General features: G+C 37.7%; 2 protein-coding genes across 2 annotated transcripts; both read left to right on the plus strand.

Moving 5' to 3' along the window:
• The first annotated feature begins 79 nt into the window (after positions 1 to 79).
• On the plus strand, positions 80 to 10,388 carry LOC141946546 (retinol dehydrogenase 8-like). Its single transcript, XM_074876524.1, has 6 exons — positions 80 to 2,813; positions 3,929 to 4,094; positions 5,359 to 5,534; positions 6,624 to 6,717; positions 8,445 to 8,628; positions 9,525 to 10,388. The coding sequence occupies exons 1-6, from the start codon at positions 2,717 to 2,719 to the stop codon at positions 9,756 to 9,758; spliced, it is 951 nt and encodes a 316-aa protein (XP_074732625.1). The 5' UTR covers positions 80 to 2,716; the 3' UTR covers positions 9,759 to 10,388.
• Positions 10,389 to 11,957: 1,569 nt separating this feature from the next.
• DR1 (down-regulator of transcription 1) lies at positions 11,958 to 23,985 on the plus strand. The gene is made up of 3 exons (XM_074876527.1): positions 11,958 to 12,620; positions 17,560 to 17,723; positions 21,014 to 23,985. Exons 1-3 carry the CDS (start codon positions 12,401 to 12,403, stop codon positions 21,158 to 21,160), a joined length of 531 nt encoding a protein of 176 aa, XP_074732628.1. The 5' UTR covers positions 11,958 to 12,400; the 3' UTR covers positions 21,161 to 23,985.
• Positions 23,986 to 24,680: the final 695 nt, after the last annotated feature.

Genomic DNA, 24,680 nt, shown 5'->3' on the forward strand with positions numbered 1-24,680 from the left:
TGATGATTTAATTTTTTTTCCTCAAGGATTTTACAAGTACAAGTATACTTGTGTTTCACATCTAACTTCTTAACAATGTTTGTTTGGGAGTGTTTTCTCTTTTTTTTTTTTTTTTTGTACACATACAATGTTGCATACACAATATCTTACTGAAATTGACCTGTTTGTAAGATGTTTTAGGACACTGATTTGATTATAGACATTGGGAAAACCTGCTTGCTTTACTCCAAGCAGTATCTTTGAGATGTAGAGGGGTGTGGGACAGGACCATCAAGCTTGAACTTTTTTTGCTCCAAACAAATCCATACAAAAATTACCATTGAATTAAAATGGCATCATAACTATGTATTCTAAAACATATTTCCCATTTTCCAAAAGTACTAAACAATTTAGTTAGTACAAATGGCTAGTGGCCCCAGTTGCTAACACTTTCATATTTACGTAAGTGACAGAAACTGTGAATATGGTTATGAGGTCTAAATCTGAGTCTGATTAATGCAAAAATTATTTATGTGCATTAAGATGTCATTCATACTTCAGAAAATCAAGTTAGTAAAATTATTTGACATAAAGCAGAGGAACAGAGTTGAATGTATCGCAGTTTAAAGATTAGGCTGAAGTGATTTGTATATTAAAAGTGTGTCTTGGCCAGCACACCTGTTGTATTTCAGCAACTCTGCAGGTGGAAGTGTGATAAACTCCTTGGGTAGGTGTTTCACTGTTTATGCAAACATGTTCCACGAATGCAACTGTTCTACTTTAAGTAGTTATACAAAACCAGGCACACATTTTGCTACCATTGAGAAGATCAGGATACACTCATCTAAAGTATTTCTGCAGTTTCAGATTATTGATTTTGCTATTATCAAAATTATGATGTATCAAAAAAATACTGTTTACTTATGGAAATATATTGTGTGTTTTAAATCAAGCTATTTGTTTTCTACATAATAGTAAATGAAAAACATTAGAATTAGGTTGACCAGTGTAATAATTGAAAAATACTAAACTCCTTTAATTTTTTTCCTCTCTTGAGGCAGATCAGTTTACCTTCAGGCTAGAAATCTATGCATAAAATTTCAGACAGATTTTTTTAAAGCAAAGGAACATGTGAGTCCTTCAAACCAGGATTTCAAGTGGAAAATATAACCATTCTGTAATTACAGTTGCATCACAACACTAGTGGAATTCCACTAACATAGTGTTGCATAAAGCCTCGCTTGCTCCTCCTACATGCACTAAATATAAATGTGCATGAGCAGCAAAAGCAATTTGCCTAATACCTGAATCAGCTAAATAGCATTTGCACTAAAATTGTGTATCTGGATACTAACTTCTCTGGTAAAGCTGTGGGTCAAACATGATAAATAAGTAGAAACATAATTACATTTTCTCTAACTTTAGATGCTGTCTTGCTATTTTGTTGCTTGTCTGAGAAGTTAATGATTTCTCTTGCTGTACTGTTCAAGTGAATTTATTTGTTTTAGAAAGGAGGGACATAATTTCAGTTAAATGTTTCTGTAGAGTCCTACATTTCTAGAGTTACTAACTAATTTACATCTATGCAAATCCTGGAACACTAAGTTCATTCCTCTGAACTGCATTGCATTAACATAGGCTTACTGAATCTTGGAAAACATTTTTCTGTGTATAATGGCATTATAATTAGCTGAATGCTGTTCAAAAGGCTAATTGCTTATTAAGGTGATTCTTTTTCTGTCACTCAGGATGGGTTATAAATTTCACAAGAGACTGATTTTTCTTTCTGAATATAGTATGCCTACAGTTACTGTATGTTAAATGTGAATTGCACCAAATTGCTAGTCCAAATGTCCCTCTGTTTAATTCAGAGTTTATATGCAGAGTTGGTGGAATATTTTCCCCGAAACTAGAACTGAGTCACATATCATGCTAGTTCTGATTTTTTTTTTTTTTTTTTTTTTTTTTTTTTTAAATTGTCAATTGGGGAATAGAAAGTGTTCAAAGAGATTTCAGACTTAGCAAGGAGGTAGTGAAGCTGATCTGTTCAATGCCTTCCTGCCTGTTCTCCACTGCCAGCATACTTGCTTTCTTTCTCTATTCTTGTTTGGGAACAGTGCCAAAAAGAAACGTGAGCAGTCTGTCTAAACAATTTGTCTCTTTCCAAATCCACATCCCATTTTTCAGTTTACTTTTTCTGTAAAGCTTATTAGAACTCTTATAATAAGGCATCAGGGAAGAAATCCGTTTGTCATTTTGTTGCAAAAGAATGAGGAGAGGGTGCTGTAAGTGTCGGAAGTCTGAACAATTTAGCAGAGGGGATCCCCTTTTGGGTGCAGTTTACTTTCCATAGGTGTGAGTGGAGTGGCTTGATACTACAGACTGATTGTAATTGTGGCAAGGCTTTTCCTGCCAGTAGTATGCAAACTGATTATTCCACTATTAAAAAAATCCATGTATTTTACAAATATCTCATTTTAAAGATTAATCAAATTTTGTATTAAATATAGTCCATGTTGATAATGCAGATTATAAACTCATGCAGGAGCATGTGCTTCTGTTTTTGTCTAGTTGGAGATTATCCCTTAATCATGCAGGGTCCAGGTGTGCATTTTCAGATTTGTTGACTCAGGAAAGCTGGAGATAGCATTAAAGGCCAGTGACATTATACTATAGCTACAGTTAGGTTGTTGCTTCTCTGAACAAGAACTCTTGCTTGAACCACCCGGTGAAAAGAATGTCAAGAAGAAATGTCCTCATTACAGGTTGCTCCTCAGGAATTGGACTGGCATTAGCTGTGAAAATGGCAAAAGATGAAGAGAGAAGATTTAAAGGTAACAATGTCTCTGTTTTTTGTCTTCATAAAAAGATATTCTTGAAGGCAGTACTACTTTTTTCTCTGTGCTTTAACAGGCATTCAGTTTGGTGACTTGTTTCTTGTTAGTTTCCCCCTTCCTACTGTCAAGAAAATACAATATAGTGAAAATATACTGCTTTCTGTAAGGTGATATTTCTGTACCTGTATTGAAGCTGAACAGCTATTTGAACTGAATAGTTTTTAAAAAAAGAGACATTTGTATAAAAACAAATATCTGAAAATGTCTGTAGTATGCTACCTTGGATATATGTTCACAGTTGTAGTTAGCTTTGCTTCTGGCTACTGAAATCTTTGTTGAATGAGATGTACGTGCCCATTTGAGAACCAAAGAAGTTAATTTAGGAAAACCGTTTTTAAATTTGCAATTTTTTCGTTAAAGTATGTTTCATTATTCCAACCCTGTGTAGGCATAAGAGCATTAACAAAGGGGCTGGGATTTGTCTTTCTGCTGCAAAATAAGATATTTGCTATGATTGAAAATGGATGACAAGGTAAATACAGCAATCTGTGGTAATTCAGTTTCTCACACATTCTCTCACAGTATTTTATTGCTAACTGACTGGATGCAGAATCATAGTTTTCTGGGTAATTAGGCCACAATAATGATAAAACTAATTTTTATTTGAGAAGTAGCTTGCACAAACAGATATTTTTGCAACCTAAGGAAGCATCTGTCTTCCAATTTTAAATCAAACTATGGTTCTTCTGCTAAACATGTTGACGGTGATTTTTTTTTAAAAAAAAAAAGATATCTGGAATTAAAAATTAGGTTTTAGGTACGTAAAAAAATAAAGTTTTGGTGATAATATTATCTTCATACACTGCATGTTTTTCATCGTGCATAGCAGTTTAATTCTCCTTTTCAATATCTTCAAGATTTCAGAACCAGACTCTGGGAAATCAATGACAATATGTATTGAAAATAGATTCTTTCTACTTCAAGTTTTTATCTGGGTTCTATCACTGATATTTAAGATATGGATGTAAAAGCGATGTTCTTTAATACTTCTCAGTAAGACTGCCACAGAATAAGTTTTATTTCTGATAACTGTTGCTTCTGGTGTGTTGCAGTGTATGCCACAATGCGGAATCTGGCCAAGAAAGAACCACTCGAGGAAGCTGTAGGTCGCAGGCTGGGCAAAACCCTCGAAATTAAACAACTGGATGTCTGTGATGAACAGTCTATTAAAACTTGTGTGAATAGTATCCCTGACAGAAGGATTGATGTACTAGGCAAGTACAGATGTGTATGCTATGAACAGATACCAGTTTTCTATTTAACATAATCTCAAGTACCCTGGAGAAGTTTAATTAGTGTATTTTTTTAAATGATCAAAGTAATAATAATTACATACTATATTCTGTTAAAGATTCTTAAGGCTTCATGCAGATATGAGTGGATTAGATCTCATTGTGCTTCTATGAAATAGGGAAGCTTGTTTTCCCTATTTACAAAGGAGAAACTTGATCACAGAGAAGTGTTTTGGATACGATGGTACCATTTTTAGTAAATGTGAGAAGAGAACTTTTGCCTAAATTGGCATCTTCACATCCAAGACTTTCTGCTCTATTAATGGAGCATAGTCCTGTTTACAATGAAGGCAACAGCTCTCTGTACTAAGAAAGCAACAGCATTTGGGAATTAGCAAGTAAAAGAACAAATGCAAATAAAGTAAGGATACTTTCATTTTGTATTGAGAATTGTACTTTATGGATCATTCAACAAGAAGTGTTTTCATACTGTTTTGCTAAAAATAAATGCTAATATCTTAGTAAGATGGAAATTGCTTACACCATCAACTATTAAATCTTCTCTAATAGAAAATTATGGACCTGCCTTTATTTTGATTAATTGTTAAAGCACTGCTTAACAAGGTGCTTCTGCAAACTATAATACTCTGGAAATACTAGTTGTAGTGCAGAATGCCAGTTCTATCAGTCATTCGTCGCTTATAAATATCCAGTAGGCAAATAAAAATCAATGAAAGTGTGTGGGTTTGGTCTTTGTTTTGTGTTTGGTTTTTTTTTTTTTTAAGATTTGAATGTTAACAAAACAAAAAGCAGACCAAAATATGGTCCGGTCTGTCACTTTTTGAATAAATCGAAAACTTCTGTTCATTCCTACAGGTATTGACTGTAGCTTCTAATTCTTAATACTGAATTATAAACAAATATAGATAATTCTTGGCTCATTTTCCTGTAATCCTTTTATAATTTAAAGAAAAAGGACTAATTGGAAATAAATTGGTTAAAATGCAAAATATCAGATAATTTTAATTGGATTAAAAGCATAATTAAAAATAAAAAAAATATGGAAACGTCAATTGTATTTGCAAAGCTTTAGTGACAGAGTCATGTCTTTTAATCCTTCCTTTAAGGATTATTTAAAGATCATTTAATCCTTAATCCTCATTTTACTTTCAAGTGCTTTCCAGTAAAGATTACAAGTTAATGTTTGTGGAAGTTGTTGCTCACTCTTTTCTTCCATTTTGTGCAGTTAGCAATGCTGGAATGGGACTCATTGGACCTATTGAATGTCAAACCATAGATGAAATGAAAACTGTGATGGATACCAACTTCTTTGGACTGGTTCGACTCCTGAAGGAGATTTTGCCTGACATGAAGAAGAGAAAGAGCGGGCATATAGTTATAATAAGCAGCGTTATGGGAATACAAGGCAAAGTTGTTTGGTTTTTTGTTTGGATTTTTTTTTTTGAACTAAGAGTTCAGTATTCAAAATCTAAAGCTTATCTCTTTTTATCTGGGGGAAAAAAAAAAAGTAGGAGCTAGCATTATCTAACTATTGGGCTTGTGCTTTGTAATGCTGAAGTTCCAACTACAAAAAGCACAGCACTTAGACCTGATGGTTTTTATGCATCTAGGTAGTTACTACCAGTTACTCTCGAGACATTTTAACCACAAAACCTGCAGAGTGATTTTTTTTTTTTAGAGTTTTAACTCAATTATTTTTATTTATTTTTTAAAAAATTATTTTTATTATCCGGAAAATGGGGCTTAGCATTACTTTTCTTTTTCCTATTGGAAAAGATTATGGGGACAGACAAACATGCTTATTATACTCTGCACAATAATAATGGAATAAAATCCAATCGTGTCCTAGACCATTGTACCACCTTTTTGTAAAGTTTCTCCTCTCATAAAGCTCCACAGTACCTAATTTTAGCAATAGATAATGATGCTCCTGCTCTTGTGTTCCATCTGGTCTACCTGTATTTGTTTCAATTATGACAACAGTGGCATTGATCTTACCTGGATTATTCTGGTGAGCAAGGGTCCTAATTCAAACTGCAAGAGTTGTTATTGTTTAATACAATACTTACCATCCACCTAAACGGATTGATTTAGGGCTTTTTCTAAATCACTCAGATGCAAGCTGGATCTCTTGTATAATTGTATCTCCTGCATTGCACTTAGCTTCTGTGTTCATCTATAGCCTAATAAAGTCTTGGTATTGTATGTGCAGACACTTTCATATCTTAGATTACAAAATATTTAATATCGTCCAAAGAAATCACAGCATCAGCTAGGAAGAGGAAAAGCATTAGTCAAGCATCCTTTCCTAGAATGAGCAGTTTTGAGAACATAAGCAAAAAATCAGTATTTAGATTCAGTATACACAAGGAATTTTCTAATGTTTTCCCAGCAAGACACTAGACATTTTGGGAAAATACAGGAGTTTTTAAAACTAAACTATTAGTATGTTGAATACAATCGCATTTTCAGGACGTTTTGTTTGTACCATCAGGTATCTTATTTAATGATGTTTATGCTGCATCTAAGTTTGCTGTGGAAGGATTCTGCGAAAGTTTAGCTATACAAGCACTGAAGTTCAAACTGCAGTAAGTATTGATCCACTGATGTAAATTGTATTTTAGATAGTTTTAAATATATCCAGAGCTAGCAAACAAATTTAAAGCTTGCTGCTATCTAGGAGAAATAGATTGAGGAACCCATGGAAATTGTATATCATAAAAGGCATAGAAATGTCCACATTCTTCACACTACAGAAGCAAGTAAGATGATCTAGATGCTAAAATAAGCATGTTCTCTTGAACAGTTGAAGGCTGTTTAGCTTTGGATAAAATACAGTTTATGTAACACTTCTGAAAATAGATTCTTTCATACGATATCATAGGAATAAAATGATAATATCAACCTGTAATATTTTCCTTTAGAAGGGATAACAAACTTCTTGGGGAATTCATAGATAAAGTTCAAGGGCTCATCATAAAGAGCGAGCAAATGGGAATCCATCAGAATGGAACACAGGGCAAGATTCCTATAATAACAGGAGGTGGGAGGAAAGTGAGAAGAATGTGGTGTACTATTTCTTAATGTTTTAGACGGTATTTAAGAGAATGGTCCTGTTCGTTGTCTGTGGGACTTTGGGGTTTGATTTGTCACATGTATATTCACATTCATGTAATTCTGCTACTATTCTTTGTGTGAAGTCTAACAACTGTTAAATATCCACTGCATCTGTGTGTGCTTAAGCATTTAGCCCTTGTGCTGTGGGAGAAGAGACAGCTATTGTCATGGGTTTTCAGAGACAAAGCAGCATCGAAACTGATTTTTTTGCATATTGCTCTGAAAAGTTTGGAGGGATTTAAAATAAATATATTGTAATAATACACAGGATGTACCAGAACTTGTAAGATTTCAAGAGTGTAAGATAGAGCAAAAAGGAGGTTAAAAAAAGAAAGTAGAATGGGAAAAGTTCAAGGTCCGGTGTGAAGAGTGACGCAAGAGAAAAGGCTTTAATTCCAGCAGCAGCTGGAATTCTGCTGTCAAGGTCAATAGCTTGATTTAGTTCTAAAGAAGACCCTGATCAGAACTCAAATCTAGGAAAAGGTCCTATCCCCAAGAATGTTTTCATAAATAGTGGCTGGGAGCAATTACTGCCTGAGAAAAGAACCAGCAAAGAACTGACTAGTAATTGTATTTCAATGATTTGCTATAACGCTACTGAGTAAAATAAAATCTTCTAGATATGGCAGCAGCCAGAATCTGTCCACCCACAGCAAAATTCTCTATATTGTATTTTATTATAATAATCTGAAGGGATCTTGAATTATGTAATACTGACAGCTTCACAAAGAAAATCCATGTTTGTGTAATTGCCCCATCTCTGTCAGCTACTTCTAGTATTATCATGGGAAAGCTATAACAAAGAAATCTCTGTAGGATTTTATGCAGAAAGTAATGAATTTTGTTATCATACTTTAATTATTTTTCTTAATATTTGATAAGTTCTTGCAGATAAATCATCCTTAGAATCCACAGCTGTGAGACAGCAGGTAATAATGGCACTCACTTCTGCCATGAATTAAGTTACAGTACTTCCCTAAAATTCAAGCTACACAGATTTCTACTACTACCTGTGGATGGGTAGGAGCATGAGAGCAATGACGTGGCATGGATTGCCTTTACAGAATGTACTGTTTAATATTGCTTGCTAACATGTACTCACAGCGCAACTCTTCAATATTCTTTTTAGAGAAGGACGGAGAGGTGTATTTCCCACGGAGGATAGTCAATAACCAGTTTATCTTTGCTTTTTGAACAGGTTAAGTTTGATTGAACCAGGCCCAGTGGTTACAGAGTTTGAAAGAAAAGTGTTTGAAGACGGAATGAAAATGGATCTTTCAGCTGCAGATAAAGAAACAGCTGAGATGTTTACTAATATTTACCTTAAAAATTACAAACAAATTTTCCAGAGCCTGGGACAAAGTGCTGAAGATGTTGCAGAGGTAACTCGTCAACAACTCGTTTTTTTCTTCTCAGTTTTTTTTTTTTTTCTTTGTAATTTATGAATGCACTGGTTGGTTTTTGGTATAAGCATTAGATTTAATTAAATGTAATTTACACAATTTAAAATTATTTTTAAAAACTCAAGAGAATCTTGACAGTTTTAAACAAAACCCTTTAGAATATTAAAAGAATGTTCATTTTGAAGTATTGAAGACAACTATGAATTGTAACTTAAATACCACTGAAGTATTAGATGGATTTAATACTTAATACTGGTGAAGTCTGGACAGTCTGCACAGGGTTCCCACCTTTGGTTAAAGCCGTTCTCCTCTCCATCTCACTAGTAATCCCTCCACTAATGTGAAGTTCACTCAGCTACCCCAGACCACCAAGGCACAGTAGAAGATACGTGGATGTAGTTTCTGGTGCTTGGGGCTTCCTGCAGGAAGACAAGTTTAGGCAAGCTGTGGAAGGGGACAATGATTTCAGATGTTTGCTGCTAAGGAATAGTTTCAGTGTCAACTGAAGGTTCCCAGATCTTGCTGCAAAGAGCACTGTTCCAATCCTTTCCTGGTGAACTGAAGAAGAAAGGATCTACCTATTGTGGGCCTATAGGCATAATTTTGGAGGACTACTCAGGATACTTAGGTGTAAGGTGCTATCACTGTGGTAAAGATAAACAAAACCAGGACTAAGAATAAGTAAGTACTTCTTATGGCCTTAAAAATATTTTAAGAAAAATTTCTAATTAAATTTTAATAGAACTACATACAGGGTTTTACATAATTCTAGCACTTTATTCTTCCACTTTTCCTCTGCTTAACTGAAAACTATGTTTTTACTTTTATTATTTTGGTACAGGTTCTTTAACAATTCTATTTCTCATTCTTGACAGCATACAATAAAGGTAATTCTTGCAGAAAATCCCCCTTTTCGCCATCAGACCAACACCTTGTATACGCCGATGACAACTCTGAAGTATGCAGATCCAAATGGAGATCTACCCATTGATATATTCTACAAAATGGTTTTTCATCATGACAAAATCTTCAGTGCAAGTCTTAACTTTATCAAATTGCTGAGGTGGAGAAGTAGAAAGAGCTTTGACCTGGGAAAACCCTCACAATAAGTATGAGATTATATAGTGCAAATTGGAATTACTACTTGTAGCTACTGATAATGCAGTATGTTGTTATCCAAATGCCTTTGCTCTGTAGTTGTGAAAAGGCATTCAAGATGTTTATTTGAGCTTAGCTAAGATATTCAGCTCAACATGTTTATCTTGAACTTTACAGTTCGCAAAACCTTGAAATTAAAATCCTCTAACTATGGATTTATTCTGTTTAGTGTTTGCTTTTTACAGAGATGTGTTTTCATGGGAACGTGAACATTGACTGATACTTGCATATTTGATATTAACCCGATCCCCTTCACTTATTAGAATATACTGAGATGTGTGCTATATGTAATTATTTGGATTCCTAATATAATAAATATTTTCTCTTATTAGAATAGAATTAGTCTAGTAATCCCTCAATCACAACAGCATTCTTATTTTCAGAAATCAGGTCTCTTTACCAGTAACATAAGAGAAAGTCTCGTCAATCTTAAAATGTTACAACTAGAATATTGATAATTCTCATATATGTTACAATATTCTGAATGGTTCCTTTATATGCAATGGTTACTGGCATATTACACATAGTGGACAATAAACTATTTTTTAAAAGCATCTTAAAATAAAATATCTTCTTACTGTTTTGGTACTATTTTTTGTAAAAATAACAAAATATTATCAGTGAGAAGTAATTTAAATCCATTAAATGCCTCCAGGGCCTTGAGTGGTTGACGCTAAGCCCCAGGCTCTCCTTTTCCAAGCTACTCTAATAAGTATGTGTTAAACCAGAAATCTAGCAGGAGGACAAGGTCTTTTCCCCTCTCTTTCTCTCACCCTCATCCCACAAGCCAGCTGGGGCTAAAGCTGTGGGTCTGGGTGTAAGTGCTATTCCTGCATGGCCACTGCCTTCTCTGACCTCCAGCCGTGCCTTGGTGCTGACCCAGCCTGAGGCAAAGGCCCCGTGGCCCTCGGGCCTCCATGCTGCAGTGTTCCAGCAGCAGTGCTGGTTTCAATCAAGAGAGCCTGGCGGGAGCTCGCTGGGGATACAGGACCTGGCTTTCTCTTTCCCTCAGTACTTCGAACTCTGACTTCGTGCTGGGACTTGCAGGGGCCTGGCCCAGCCCTGCGTCTCCCCTAAGGCTAGCTCAGAGGAGCCAAGCAGCAGCCCCTGCGTAGGCAGCTCCTGCAGATACAAGCACTTCAGGTAATGCTTGGCTTGCTTTGCAGTCGTGACCCTTTTGGTGGGGCCCCAGGCGTGGGGGTGTGTGGGGACCTCCCTAGGCCTGTAGGACAGCGCCTGCAGCAGCCCCTGCACCCAGCTGGAGGCCTCTGTTCTACTCGTAACTCACACCTCGTCCAAGGTACTGGGGTGGTGCCTGCACCCCACCATCAGTGTGTGGATGGGGCAGAGGTGGGAATAGCGGCTAGGCTGCAGATGGAAGGCAGGAATTAAATGACAGTAGAGTGCTGCTAGGGCTGGAGGGAGCATGGCCACTGGCCCCTCTGCACCCCCAGGCGCAGAGAGACCCCGCTGCTGTCTGTTGAGGGTTAGAGTTCAGCACAGGGTTATGGCTTGGCCAGAAACATCCACAGAAGAGCAGGGCCTGTTGGCAGCAAGGGCTGCAGCTGAGGCACCTCTGTATCGCTTAGGTGTGGTTCTCTGGCCACCAGCTTGGGGCAGGGCTGCTCTACCGTCTGTTTTTCCTTTGCAGCACAAGGCAGCAAAGAACTACCAGGACCACAGGTTACAATGGGCCTTCCGCAAATGGTTAATTTTATTTCATACAACCTGTACGCTACTGTTTATGGAGTGGATTAAAAGTAGAAAACGCAGCTTCACAGACGGATCCCGAGTAAATCCAGCAACGACCCTGCCTTGTGGATAAATCGCGAATGAAGAGCTGAGCGCCAGCCGCTTGCCCCGCTTCGGGAAGGCACTTGCTGAGGGTGTGAAACCCCCGCGACTACAGAACCCGAGGGGAGGGGCGGGCGGGGCCAGAGAGCAGCTCTCGAAGGAGACGTCGGGCCCAGCCAGGCCGAGGCGCCCGCGCAAGGCCCCAGCCCGGCGGCGGGAAGGCCGCGGGTCCCTCGCCGCTGCCGCCGCCCGCACGTGGCACCGCCTCACGGGCCGCGCGCCACCAGCGCTTCCGGGCGGGCGGGGCCGGGCGGCGGAAGCGCGTTCCGGCTTCCGGCGGAAGCGGCGTCCCTCGCAGGTCGAGCCCGTAGTCAGACCGTTTCCGCCTCGCGGCCGCCCTCACCGTCGGGCCGGACGCCGCCGCCGGGGGAGGAGGGCGCCGTGCCGCGCCGTGCCGCGCCGCGCGCGAGCAGTTTGGCGTCTCGCCTTCCCTCAGGCTGTTGATAAGGCGGCGGCGCCGGCGCCCGAAGGATGTGGCGGAGGCGGCAGTGGCAGGCGCCGCGGCCGAGGGAACCCTGAGCCCGAGCGGCGCTTCTCGGCCCCGCGCACCGTCGGCTCGGCAGCGGCTCCCGGCCCGGCCCGCTCGTCCGGCGGCGGCGCCGCCCCTCCGCAGCGTCGCCTCCCGCGGCACCGCCCGCCCCTCGCCGGCTCCCCGCGCGCTGGAGCCCCGCGCGGGAGCTGAGGGGGAGCCCGTGAGCGCGGGAGCCGAGCGCCTCTCGGGGAGCGAGCGGCAGCCAGGATGGCCTCGTCGTCGGGCAACGACGACGACCTCACCATCCCCAGGGCTGCCATCAACAAGATGATCAAAGAAACGCTCCCTAACGTCCGCGTGGCAAATGATGCCCGGGAGCTGGTGGTGAACTGCTGCACTGAATTCATCCACCTCATCTCCTCCGAGGCCAACGAGATCTGCAACAAATCGGAGAAGAAAACCATCTCCCCGGAGCATGTCATACAAGGTAAGCTTCCGGAGGCGGTGTGCTTCTGCCCGGAACGCCACGGGTCACGCAGGCTTTGAGCCGCTCCTGTCCCGTTGCGACTTTCTCTTCTGTGGGTTCTTGTAGCTTTATAAAAGACAACAGGCAGGGGTCTTTTAAGGGTCTGGAGGAGAAGTATGTGCTGTCTGACTTGTCGGTCGCATTGCAATGGAAGGTTGTCTTTGTGTGCTTAGAGCGACTGTTGAGTGTGCTCAGGACCAGCTCTCATTTTGTGGTTCAGAGAAGTCTGTGATGCTTTTGAGTGAAGTCACCACATCCATTCGTCGTCGTTGTACACCTGTGAAACGAGGTCTGCTTTTTCGAATGGTTATGCAGATTCCTTTTACGGCATGTTTTAAGATCCTGAATTTATCAAATGTCTTTCTAATTGGAGACTGGCAGAAGATGTATGATTGAGTATGTGGGGCCCAGGCTTTAATCCAGAGTCGTCCTGTATGGATCCTATAAAGAGTAAAACGTTTCTCTAGGGCTATCTTTGGAGTCTAATTGTTTAACACTAAGTATTTTTATCTGTTGTAGAAGGCATTTAAACGTGACCTGTGTCCTTGCATCTTTTTCTGCTATTGACTTCCCCTTCCTCTTGCTTGAATAAAAGGGAGAGTTCTCTCTCTGTGTCTCATTTGCCTTTCTTTAAATTCTACCATAGTGAGTTTCCTTGCCTTGTCCTTAAGTCTGCAACAAGCATCTTTTGTCATGAATCATTCATTTTGCTGCTAAAGCAAAGGTTGTTGATACCAGTGTCTGATGCAAACAAATTTCTAGCAGCATTAGTGAAAATGTACTGTACTCTGCTGCCTGGTAGAGATATTAACAGTAACGTTTGTAGTAGAGCTATTTTCAGGACTGTGATGGTATCAAGTTAGGTAAAAAAATGTGGTTTTTTGGTAATGATTCTTCGTTTGAAAGAAAAAAAAATCTGCTTCCTTTGGATTATATCAGCTTGCTCATGTACTTGACTGGATTATGAGCAGCAAAAGAAAATATGTAGTGTGTATGAGCTTTAATATTCAATAAAATACATGTAAACCTGGAAGGTTAGCAAAGCAACTCTATCACAAGCTCAGGATGTAAAGAATGAAACTTGTGCTTGCATGTGGAAGCATACTTTGGGTATGATGCTTCTTGATACACAGATAGTTTGTTCAAGTGACCACCAAAACGTTTGAGCTCAGTTCTTAACATAGGAATAGACATGATCTTTAAGGTTGAGGACAATAAAGAATTAATGTGTGAAAGTATTTGTTGCCTGGTATTGGTGGTCCTTAGAAAAGATTTTACCAATTGCTGCCCGAGGGTTAGTCTGGGTTTTTTTTGGAAAACAAATTGAAGCTAAAACGTGTGTGTCTGTATCATCAGCAGGTGGTCCCAAACCAAGTATTTTGATGGGTTCTATGTCTTTATATTACCAGATTTTAATGTTAGGAAAAATTATTTTCCAAATAGATCTGTACTTTTTAGTCAAATATTGTTAAGGAAAACTTCAGAGATGTATCCATTTTTTATGATCCTCCGGAGATGGAAGAAGTTGTTCATGGATTTTTCCACTGTTTTTATCTTTAAGGAGGTATATGTGCTATTACCTTCTTCCAGATGCTGGTCAGTTGGCAGATGATGCTTCTGTGAGGTACGAGGGTTTAGGTCGCTAATTTTGGTGTATATAGGCATAGTATTTCAGCATTTTCATCCATCTTCATACATTCTAGGTACTTGCTATTTTGACTGCCTCTTAATGTAGCTCCATGACAACGATGCTAACAAATTAAATAATTGAAATATGTTTGTTGTGGTCATCCAGATACCTTGTTCCTTTTGAATGCTTAAACCAGTTCATTTAGACGTAAAATGAGGCTGGTGGCCATTGCATCAAATGTGGTCCAGTCTAAACACAGGGTGCTGTCAAGAGGAATTGTTTTGTATCCTCCCTAGAGCTGGACCTAGCAATTGCTGATACAGCTGACCCAGTGGCTTTTTGAGAATCTAGCGGGGAGCAGAGTTTTCTGTCAGGTGTGTTTGCTGATCGGACTGTTCCTGTAAACAAGAAGTTACTAGATTGGAAGCAAGGAGCAGAAAGGGTATTTCACTGGGAAGGAGGAAGGGGGAAGAGACGCCCTGCAGCTGGTGACACCCTGCCATTGGACTGTATTAGAGGTAATGTGAAATTGTATGTCGTCACTGTACTTAGGTGTTTGGCAGCAGTGGTGCTTAAGGCACCCCTTCTTTTGCACTGTTAAAATGATTGTGTGGCCACGTGCTGAGCTAGAACTCTCCCCCTGCCACTGGGTTATGCTTCAGATAGGTAAAGTCCCTGCTGTGTGTCATTGTGTGGTAGCACAAACACTTGACTGGTACAGTGCTGTCAGCAGCTTAGGGGAAGGAAAGCAGAGCCTTCTTGCATCCCATGAGAGATCTGATTTGGTAGATGCACTCAGGCTATGCCAAGCACTCGCTACTATCGATAAAACAGCTTCCCTGGAGAGTACCCAAAGGCATCAAGGCTATGTAATAGTCCTAAGTGGAAATAGTCTCCATGTTTATTGTTGAATCCCACCATCAGGAACCCAGCTGTGAGTCTGAGACTCTAATAAGCAAATTAATATCCTTCCAGCCTGGAACAGAAAATAGGCTCATTTGATAGTTATGTGACTCGTGACAAGGCAGGCTTTTTATGTGAAATTAAACTTCCATTGAATTCTGAAAATGGTGAGATGTTAAATCACCGGTTTTATGAATTTGGTTGTTTGGTCTACATAGAGCTGCTGTGCAGTAAGGTAGGCTGTGGATTGATGGCAAATCCTGTAGTTTCTTTTAGGCTGTTAGGATACTGACAGTGTTTATGTTAACATTTAATGTTAAGAAAACTCAAACAACTGTTAATGTTTTGGGATTTTATTTTGGAAGTTATTTTTCTTTGAAAGGAGCATAAAAAGTTAAAAATCTCAGATATGAATGACCTGATTGTATAAAAACAAATGTGGAACTAATACTGCTTAACTGATTAATCGGAGATCTGCACCTTCATGCAGTTCTTAAGAGTGGGAGGAAATGATAAATATGATTTGGTGTTTGTAAATATGAGAAGTTCCACCCCCCAAAAAAACCCCCCCACACACCACAAAAACCCAACCAAACTGCGTTTTGGGATTCAGTTTAAATTTGGTGTGATCATTCTAACCTCAGTAAGATACTGAATTTTCAGCAGTCTGGGTGGATGTGTAAATTTCAGGCTGAAGAAATAGAAAGACTGTGTTTTGGTGGAACAGTAGCTCTGCTAAAGTAGTAATCACTTGTCCCACATTTTAACACCATGCTGGTATAAGGGGACTTAAATTTCTTCCATGCATGTGTTCTGTAAAACCTTGATGAATTTCAAGAAGATAGGAAATTTTTGAAGTTGTTTCACAGCCAGCGTGGATTTGATGCACTAGACCTATAGTGCATATATCGTTCTTCATAGCTTTATTACGTTGAACAATTGTACAAATCTGTCTTGGTTTTACCACTTTTTCTTTTGTTTGTTTTCTTTTTTTTAGTGTGCTATATTCAATACATAACTGTAAGTTTTTTTCCATTAATTTATGTTCTTTTAAGGGCCGTTTAAAATTTCTGTAAAAACACCTCTTGCTGTTGACATCAGGTTGGGCAGTTGTTCATATTCTGATGCAACAGATTGCCAGCCCTGTCTCCTTGAATACAGGGTGGAAGCCGAATACTTAGAGAATACCTTTAGGTTACTCTTTAGGTTATGATACAATGGCATGGTGCTGTAATTATGGGTAGGAAAATGTTGCTTACAAAATTAGTGTTAGAATATAGTCTGAGTTTAGTGTAACTGAGAGCTTGTTTATAACAAGTTGTTGATTGCTTTTGTGCAGTTTATTTTGGTGCTGTTTCTTGAATAGCTTGTGACATAAGATTGAAATAAAGTAAGATAAAGGTTGAAACGACTATCACTCTGTAAAGAAAACTCTGATTTGTGCAAATACTGGAAATTAACCAAGTGATTTATTAAAATTGACTTGTTTCTAGTATAATTGGTATTTATGTAATATTTCTAGCATATTCTGTAACAGGTTCCACTTTGGGGTGTATGTATGTGTGGAGGCATATCGTAGTAAATGGTGAATCAGGAACAGAGTGTGCCTTTTGTCACGTGTTCTATCTGGGTTTTTATAATCCTTCCTGTTACTTTTGCATTCTTGAAAAAGCTGTTGTTGCAGGATATAGCTGCATTTCAGATTGCTTCAGATAAATAAAAGGGTTTCCTGTTGAGACATAATATAATTAAGAGCTCATACATAATTTTATATAATTTTTTTATATGTGAACTATGCATTTTTAGCTTCTTGGCACTTGAAATATCATAGGTGTAAGGTAGCCTTAATTAAGGCAGAAATAATTAATGATCTGTGATCATTTTGCATGCACTGCTTTTGCTGTTATAGGTTGCTAATTTACCTTCTACTGAAGATTTGCAATAAAACTGGAAAGCTAGAATGCCTGAGAGATTAAAGGTTAACAATTCAGATAGGAAGGACTTCCTAGTTGTATAAATTCTGCTTGATTCTGATATGTAGAAGATGGGAGAAAGATGTCTTTTGAAGAATAATTACTATCTCTAGCAAAATGTATCTGAAAATCCTGAATCCTCTGCAAGTGCAGACTTCTTTGGTTCTACCTGACGAACCTTAATTTTTCTAGCCTGAAAGCGTTCACTCTTAAATGGCATAGGAGAAGAGACAGGGAAAATAGCTCTCAGATCTTCTTATGAACACAGGTTTTCATCACCAGATAATAGAAAAGTGATCAAACTTTTAACTTTTTTTAAAAATCTTTTAAATAAATTGATATCTATTATCAAAAGCTTTGTAAAATATAAACAATGTTTTTTCTTTCTCTCTAGCACTAGAAAGTTTGGGGTTTGGCTCCTATATCAGTGAAGTGAAAGAAGTCTTACAAGAATGCAAAACAGTAGCACTAAAGAGAAGAAAGGCCAGTTCACGCTTGGAGAACCTCGGCATTCCGGAAGAAGAGCTTCTAAGGCAGCAACAGGAATTATTTGCAAAAGTAAGTACAGCAGTACTTGTACTGATGAGGTTAGAATAATTAACCCTGCAGATCTAGTGCCACAAAAGCATGTGCACACCTCAGGAAGTATCCCCTTCCTTGTGAATTGCTGTAGCATCTAAGATGCTCTTGACCTTGGCCTGTTTGAATTGGGGAAAGTGAAGTCAACAAATAAGATGCTGCTACTTGTTACTTCTGTGACTTGGCGTATAGGACTTCATGTACAAACAAATTTTATACTCTAGGTTTAAAAAGCCTGGTTTTTTACTGCTACTTAGGTATTTCCATTCTACTGTAGAGAATACATTAAGAATTACTTGGCTGAGGAAATAAAAGAATGACAGCTGGTGTTCTAGGAAATTACCAGTTTTGATGCATTAAAAAGTGAAAATTTCTTTTCTGTTTCTGGCCATTAGTGCACAAATGTTATTTCTTAGGCTTTGAAAGGAACATTTAATCGTTCAAAATTTCTAATTTGTCCTTTCTCATCTTCCTTTACTCTTGGCAAGACTCTAATTGAGTGAATTCATGCATGAATTTTTAAAGAGGCACTTCAGGCATAGGAAGAGCATTTGCCTGCAAATACAGTGCGCGGGCATGCAAACACACCCATTCTCCTTCATCCCAGCCTTCTCTCCTCCCAGCTTTCCCAGATAGTTTTAAGTATGGTTGACTTATCAAACTAAGAGAATAGTAGGGAGAAATATGGTGTAGAAAGATAAATAAAATTGGCTTTTAGTCATTTAAACTTGGAAATGTTCACAAACTAAGTGATGTGAAAATTATCTTGGATTTCTCTTTTCTCTTACCCAAGGCATGACTCTTACTTTCTCAATTTGCTTACTTAAATTTCCTTTGGTGAAAATGCTTATTCAGTTACTTGTTACCATGTCAGATTACTGCGACCTTTTCTCCCCTTTGCTATACCTGCTTCTTGCCAAAAAAATTAAAAACTGTTATTTTTCATATTACAACATGACAACTATTTTAATCTTAATTGCATGATGAGTTTTAAGGCATTTAAAATTTCAGTATACCATGCAGCTGTTGTCAGCAAGCAGTGAACTAGTTATCATAAATTCATGTGTGCCTAACTTTTGTTTGACTGTACAAACATTAGAAAGACCAATATGGCTGCTTCTGGAATTAAGGGTAAGACTTACAAATAATAGTCAGTTTAATACCTGGTTTTTACTTACTCTTTTGTTCAAATGACTTAGCATGATATACAAACCAAAAAAGCAGTAAAAATAAGGTATGTTAAGGGAGTACTAGCTCCTGAATAACATTTTAAAAAAATAATAATGCTGAAACCACAGCCACCTTATGTAAGCCACGCTTTAGCTAAGGAATGACCCTGTGAGGTATGTTCTTCTCAAATTCTATAATACTGTGCCTTAATGTCTAAATTAAGGCAATACATGCAGGTTTGACAAGATTGTATGAATATTTTTTTTAATAGTCCCTGGTAATATGAAAAATCTTTGCTTAGAATCAAAGATGGCAGTCTCATTTTTCAGAAATGCTAGTTGTGATATGCTGTTGAAGGTACTGTAATTATTCTTAAAAATAGTTGCACAAATGCATGTTTGTTTATTTGTGCTAATCTTGTTAATATTCTAGAGCATGACACTAATGCTGACTTCTTGCTTTATTTTTAAAACACTTAATGTTATGCATGTTGGATACCTGTAGCTTGGATGATTGTAAATATTTAAAGTCAGGGGAATGGCTTATCCTGATGTTCATGCATGTCTGTACGTTTCTGTGCAAGGTGAGTGCCTTAACAGATTTGTGGTTTTTTTGAGGGTTCCTCCATGAAGTTCATCTGTGCAATAAATGAGTTAAGTTTACCAGATGCTTATAAAGCTTCTTAGTCAATACAGCTCAATGGAATCTTTCGTTTTTTTTTTTTCCTTTTTTGAAATGTATGTCATTAGAAATACGACAGCGAGAGTAGGTGCTGACAAAATGATCCATCCAGGGTGAAGTGCTGAGCCTCTGGTTCCTGGTGCATGCATGTGTATTACCTCATTGAGTGGACAGTAAACTTAATTGTAGCAGGGTCAGTAGGGAGCCCTATTGGTATCTTGTGTGTGATAAATATTTATGCCTCTCCTATGTGTACAGATGCTGCTGTTGTCCTTTGTTTAAAACTTTACAATGTCTTAAACTGTCTTCCAACCCTTGTAACTTCACTACCACTTGAAGCTTGAAATACTGAAAAGTCTTCATTGAGAAGAGATTCCTACTTCTGTAACAGTATTTTCTTTTAATGCTAGAACAGACTGAAGAAATGTGACACTTCTTATAAGAAGGGAAGACTCCCATTTTTTCACTTAGCTAAGTAGATAAACTGGTTTTGGTCATTTTCCAAAGCGGCATCTTGAAGTTTTCAAAACTGAAAAATTTGTTGATGTTTTAGAAAAATAAAGGAAAATTCAGTGCAATAGGATTAGAAGGGAAATCATTACAGTCTTAGTGATGTAAAAGTAGAAGAGTAAAGAAGACTGCAAATTTTTAATTTTAAGAACTTTTTCCTAATGTTCACTCAAAATATAAATTGAAGTTTTAACTTTAACACGATGGACTAGCATACTGTTGAAATCAACAGTAGTTGCTGAAAAAACAAGTGAAAACGCTGGATAGAAAATTGAGGTCACCAGTTGAACTGTTTGAAATGTTTTGTTAGAACATCTTGTACTTCTCATGTACCTTTCTGTAGCAAAGCCATCCTCAATCTGCATACCCAAATTTGAGAAGACCTTGCATGCCTCTGTTTTCCAAAGATTGTTTAGCAAAGTAAGATAATGGCTTTCTTTTATGTTTTTGTAATAATGTGTGTCTTTGTGGTACAATTGGATGATTTCATAATTGCAAGTTTTAGTATCAACAAAGTAGGGCTGTTCTCATCTCTGAGCTGTGATTAAATGTTAAGATCCCCTGAAATGGAAGCCTAAAATTTCCATTGCTTTGCCTCACTTAATTTTTCCGTTCGGAAGTGGTTCAGCACAATCCTTATAATGCAACTTGAAGTACACTAGCTCCTGCCTCTTGTTTTTGTAACTGTAAATCCTCCAAATGGTGGCCTCTTCAGGGGAAGAGAAAATACAGCTAAACATCTTGGTACAAATAAATAAGGTACTTCTAGATGTGATTTTATATGTACAATTAATAAAAATGATACAAAATGAATCTGCAGGTGCAGATAAAACTGCTTTTAAAGATAGGTGCTCTAGAGATTTGTCACAAGCTTTGTATGGCCTTAACAATTAAATTCATGTCTTTAGGCTAGACAACAGCAAGCAGAACTGGCGCAGCAGGAATGGCTACAGATGCAACAAGCAGCTCAACAAGCACAGCTTGCTGCTGCCTCAGCCAGTGCATCCAATCAGGCAGGATCCTCTCAGGATGAAGATGATGAAGATGATATCTGAAATTCACCAGCTGAGTTTGTCTTTACTAAGAAATATTTTTCCTGCACAATGAAAAAGGTGAAATGAATGCTTACCTGTAAGTTTGTATGCATCATGGACTGGCAATTGGTATTCTAGGGGTGTCTGCTGTTGTGTGCTGTACATGTATAAACTGTCTTTTTTGAACTCTTGAAGATTTAAGGTTCAGTATCATATCAACTTTGGATTTTTAATGGTGTATATGGAAATTTTAGATAGCAGTGCGTCATTTGATCAATAAACAGTGTTACAATAAACGAGTTTATAAAATATAGTGAGATTTATACAAAAAGCTCTAAATCCACATTTGCATTTCTTCCCTTTTAACTAAACTATAAAATCTTACTTAGAATTTTTAATTGTTTTTTGGGGGAGTGGTACAGTAGACATAATCTGTTAATGGGAAAAAAAGCAGAGTTCAGCATCGTAGAGTCTGAATTCTTAGTTCTTTTTAAAATGAGGATATATATGGCAATAAATATTATATATGCTCAAATACCACACTTGTTAAAATTTGAAAATGATACATTTTCACCAAGTTAGGAAAAGGTATGTTTAATAGGAGTTGTACAAATTCAGTCACTTTTTTGTATAGGGGTGAAAAAAATAAACACATGGTTTTATTATGACATCCTTTGACAGTCTTAACTGAATATTTCACTTCAAAGACTGACTTGTTTGAAGAACTAACTCTTCTATTATTTCACTCCAGTTTAATGTTAACTGTTGTTGATGGTATTTCGTAGTCCAGATCTATTCATACTGTTGAAATATAAAGCTGGAACTTGATGAAACAAAATTGTTTTAGTTCCACTGACGTAACTGGGAATGATTAAGTATTCAAGCCTAAGAAGGCAAAAGCTGAAGCTAAGAGCATGCTTACCATAAAAGAGGGAATTTATTTAACCTTGATTAGTCATTGTTGTCAGCATAGTGCTAACATTCTCCAGACTAGATTGCCACTGGATTACTAAGATACCTTGTTGAAAGATAACATTTTCTTCGTTCAAATTGGTTTGTAGGAAAGTCCAGGTTTTTGATGAACTATTCCCCAAGAGTGATCAGCAATACATGGAACAGAAATGACATAGTAGTCCTTTTGGTAGTTGATTTGAAAATTCTGTTGATTAATGGATGAACAGCTGTTCTTTGTGTTGAAATAAAGCACAGTAGTGTCCATTGCTGAGTTTTAATGTGTTACTTGAAGTAATACTGGCATATCTTCTGGTACACTAATCTGAGCAGACTAGAAAAGCCACTTGCATGCTGCTGTAGATGATCCCATAGCTCTCTAACAACGTGGATTGTTTTATTAATTTATATCCTCAGCAAGTTGCTCTAGTTTGAATTCTTGAGGAGGGCTGCAGCAGTCTGTTTACATAAGGATGCAAACGGAAAATTGTGTGCCCATTTTTGCATAAAGATCTGAACAAGGTACAATTGGCATATTTTCAGATCTCGGTCACATAGTGACTTTTGATTTAAATTTGAGATACATTAAGTTGTGTATTGAATAAATGTGAACACTTCCTTAAATGCGTTAATGCAGTGAAAACTTGGAAAATTTGTTTGAATGTTTAAGTTTGAAAAAGAAAAGCAAAATGAAAAACCTTTCATGGATACTATATACCATGTGTTAGGCAAGGTTTGACTGAGGAAGTGGTTTTCTGTAAAGGTTTAAGTACCAAAGGTAGAAAATCTAGTCTAGTGATACAATGTTTATGTGCAGTGTTGGCTTTTCTAATTTGTACTGTAACACCTTCACACTTTCTATTTTAAATGAGTCTTTTCCTTTTAAATAATATTAGGTATATTTTCACACCTTTCTTTTCTGATGCAGAATTCAGGTTAACATTTTACTGCATCTGGTATGTATGGTGTAATATGTTTGGATCCTTGTGACCTTTCTTTTGGACATTCTTGTGCTTTTTCATATGCTGTATTCTTCAAGCAATAAAATTCTGATGTGTTTTTATAAAATTGCTTTTATATTTAATGAGTAGTCTGTCTTCTTCATTGCATTTATAAAGAAAAAAGTTAAGACTACTTAAACTGCTGTTATTTTGACCCACTGAACACTTCTTGTGACCAAAGTCTTTACAACCTGAGTGCTGTTGGATGGCATTGCTGTTCACTGGGGTTGTTAATGCTTGCAAACAATGTTTCTGGGCTTGACCTGCACTCTTTCCTCTTGGGAATTGCATTTTGTGTATATGCATTTTTATAATCTGACCTTCTAAACTTGAAAAGTTGGACAAAACCCCTGTAGACCAGGTATAACCTACTGAAATACTTTCAGTTTAACAAAGTGAAAGACCACAGGTAGAGGCTGGGGAAGTAATGTATGTTAGTCTCCTGTTGAATTAATTTCATGTAGATAGTTTTGTTTAGAGACTACTTATTCAGCCATTCCACCTCAAGTATGAAAAGTACTCTGGCAGTTGCAGCGTGAGAATCTTCACTGATCTTTCAACAAACGTAAGCATTTTGTATTACTTTCTTGTTGTGCTAGCTGTTCAGTGAAGACAAGGGATTTCTGAATTTGTGGTACTGCTGATTTTTTTGGTACACCAGATACATACAGTGTAAAGTTTGGTTAGTGAACTGTATTGTTACTTTGTCTCAGAAGAATCATGTATAAGGATGTGTCTGTTTCTTAAATACTGAGTTGATGAGATTATCTGTGGGTTTTCCATAATTATTCTGACAGTCTGTTTCAGAGTGCTTTCACTAAGTGACTTTCTTGCAAAATCTCTTTTGTGTTACTTTAATAAAGTGTATGTCTGCATGACATTGTGGATAATGAATATAGTTGTATTTACTACACTGAGGTACTTTTAAAGGAAGTGTCTTGAGGATTCTAAGTATCAAATACTTAAAATGATATTTGAATTTCACTGTTTAAATGTGGCTAGTTGAGTCTGGTATTGAAACATTAGAAAGGAGTTTCTGCAAGAATGGAAGAAGTATCTGAAAGCCACAATTACTAATGGTGCTCTTCAGATTTTGTAAAAGTACCTCCATTAAGAAGGACTTGGTGTAATAATGCCTGTGTTGATCTTTTCATCATTTTGAAACAGTGCCAAGTCAGGACATAAAGTGATTTAATGATGGTTGTGGAAGAGCAAAACCCTTACTCTGAAATTTACACTTCGTTTCAATCTCCCAGTGTTGGGTTGTGATTTTGTGTAATCCATGCACAAAACAATGTGGAAGGAGGAGTGTAGTATGAAAGGTTAAGAATGCTGTGGTTAAATTTGGTATTATGCTATTAATCTGTCTAAGATGGAAAAGTTTTACTTTGCAGCTTACACAGTGGGAGCACATCAGTGGGATACTGGCCAGTGTTAAGATGGATTTTGCTTACAGATAAATTAGACAGTCTAGCACTTTGATACCTTGGACTTGCTAAAAGACTGCTCAGCGAATGTGCCACCTGTGACTAGAGTGTGCCAGGTATAACTGGGTGCTGAAAAAGTGTCAGTGAGGCTTAGTGTAGGCC

This window comes from Strix uralensis, chromosome 8 (genome assembly GCF_047716275.1).
Source record: "Strix uralensis isolate ZFMK-TIS-50842 chromosome 8, bStrUra1, whole genome shotgun sequence".
Lineage (NCBI taxonomy): Eukaryota > Metazoa > Chordata > Aves > Strigiformes > Strigidae > Strix > Strix uralensis.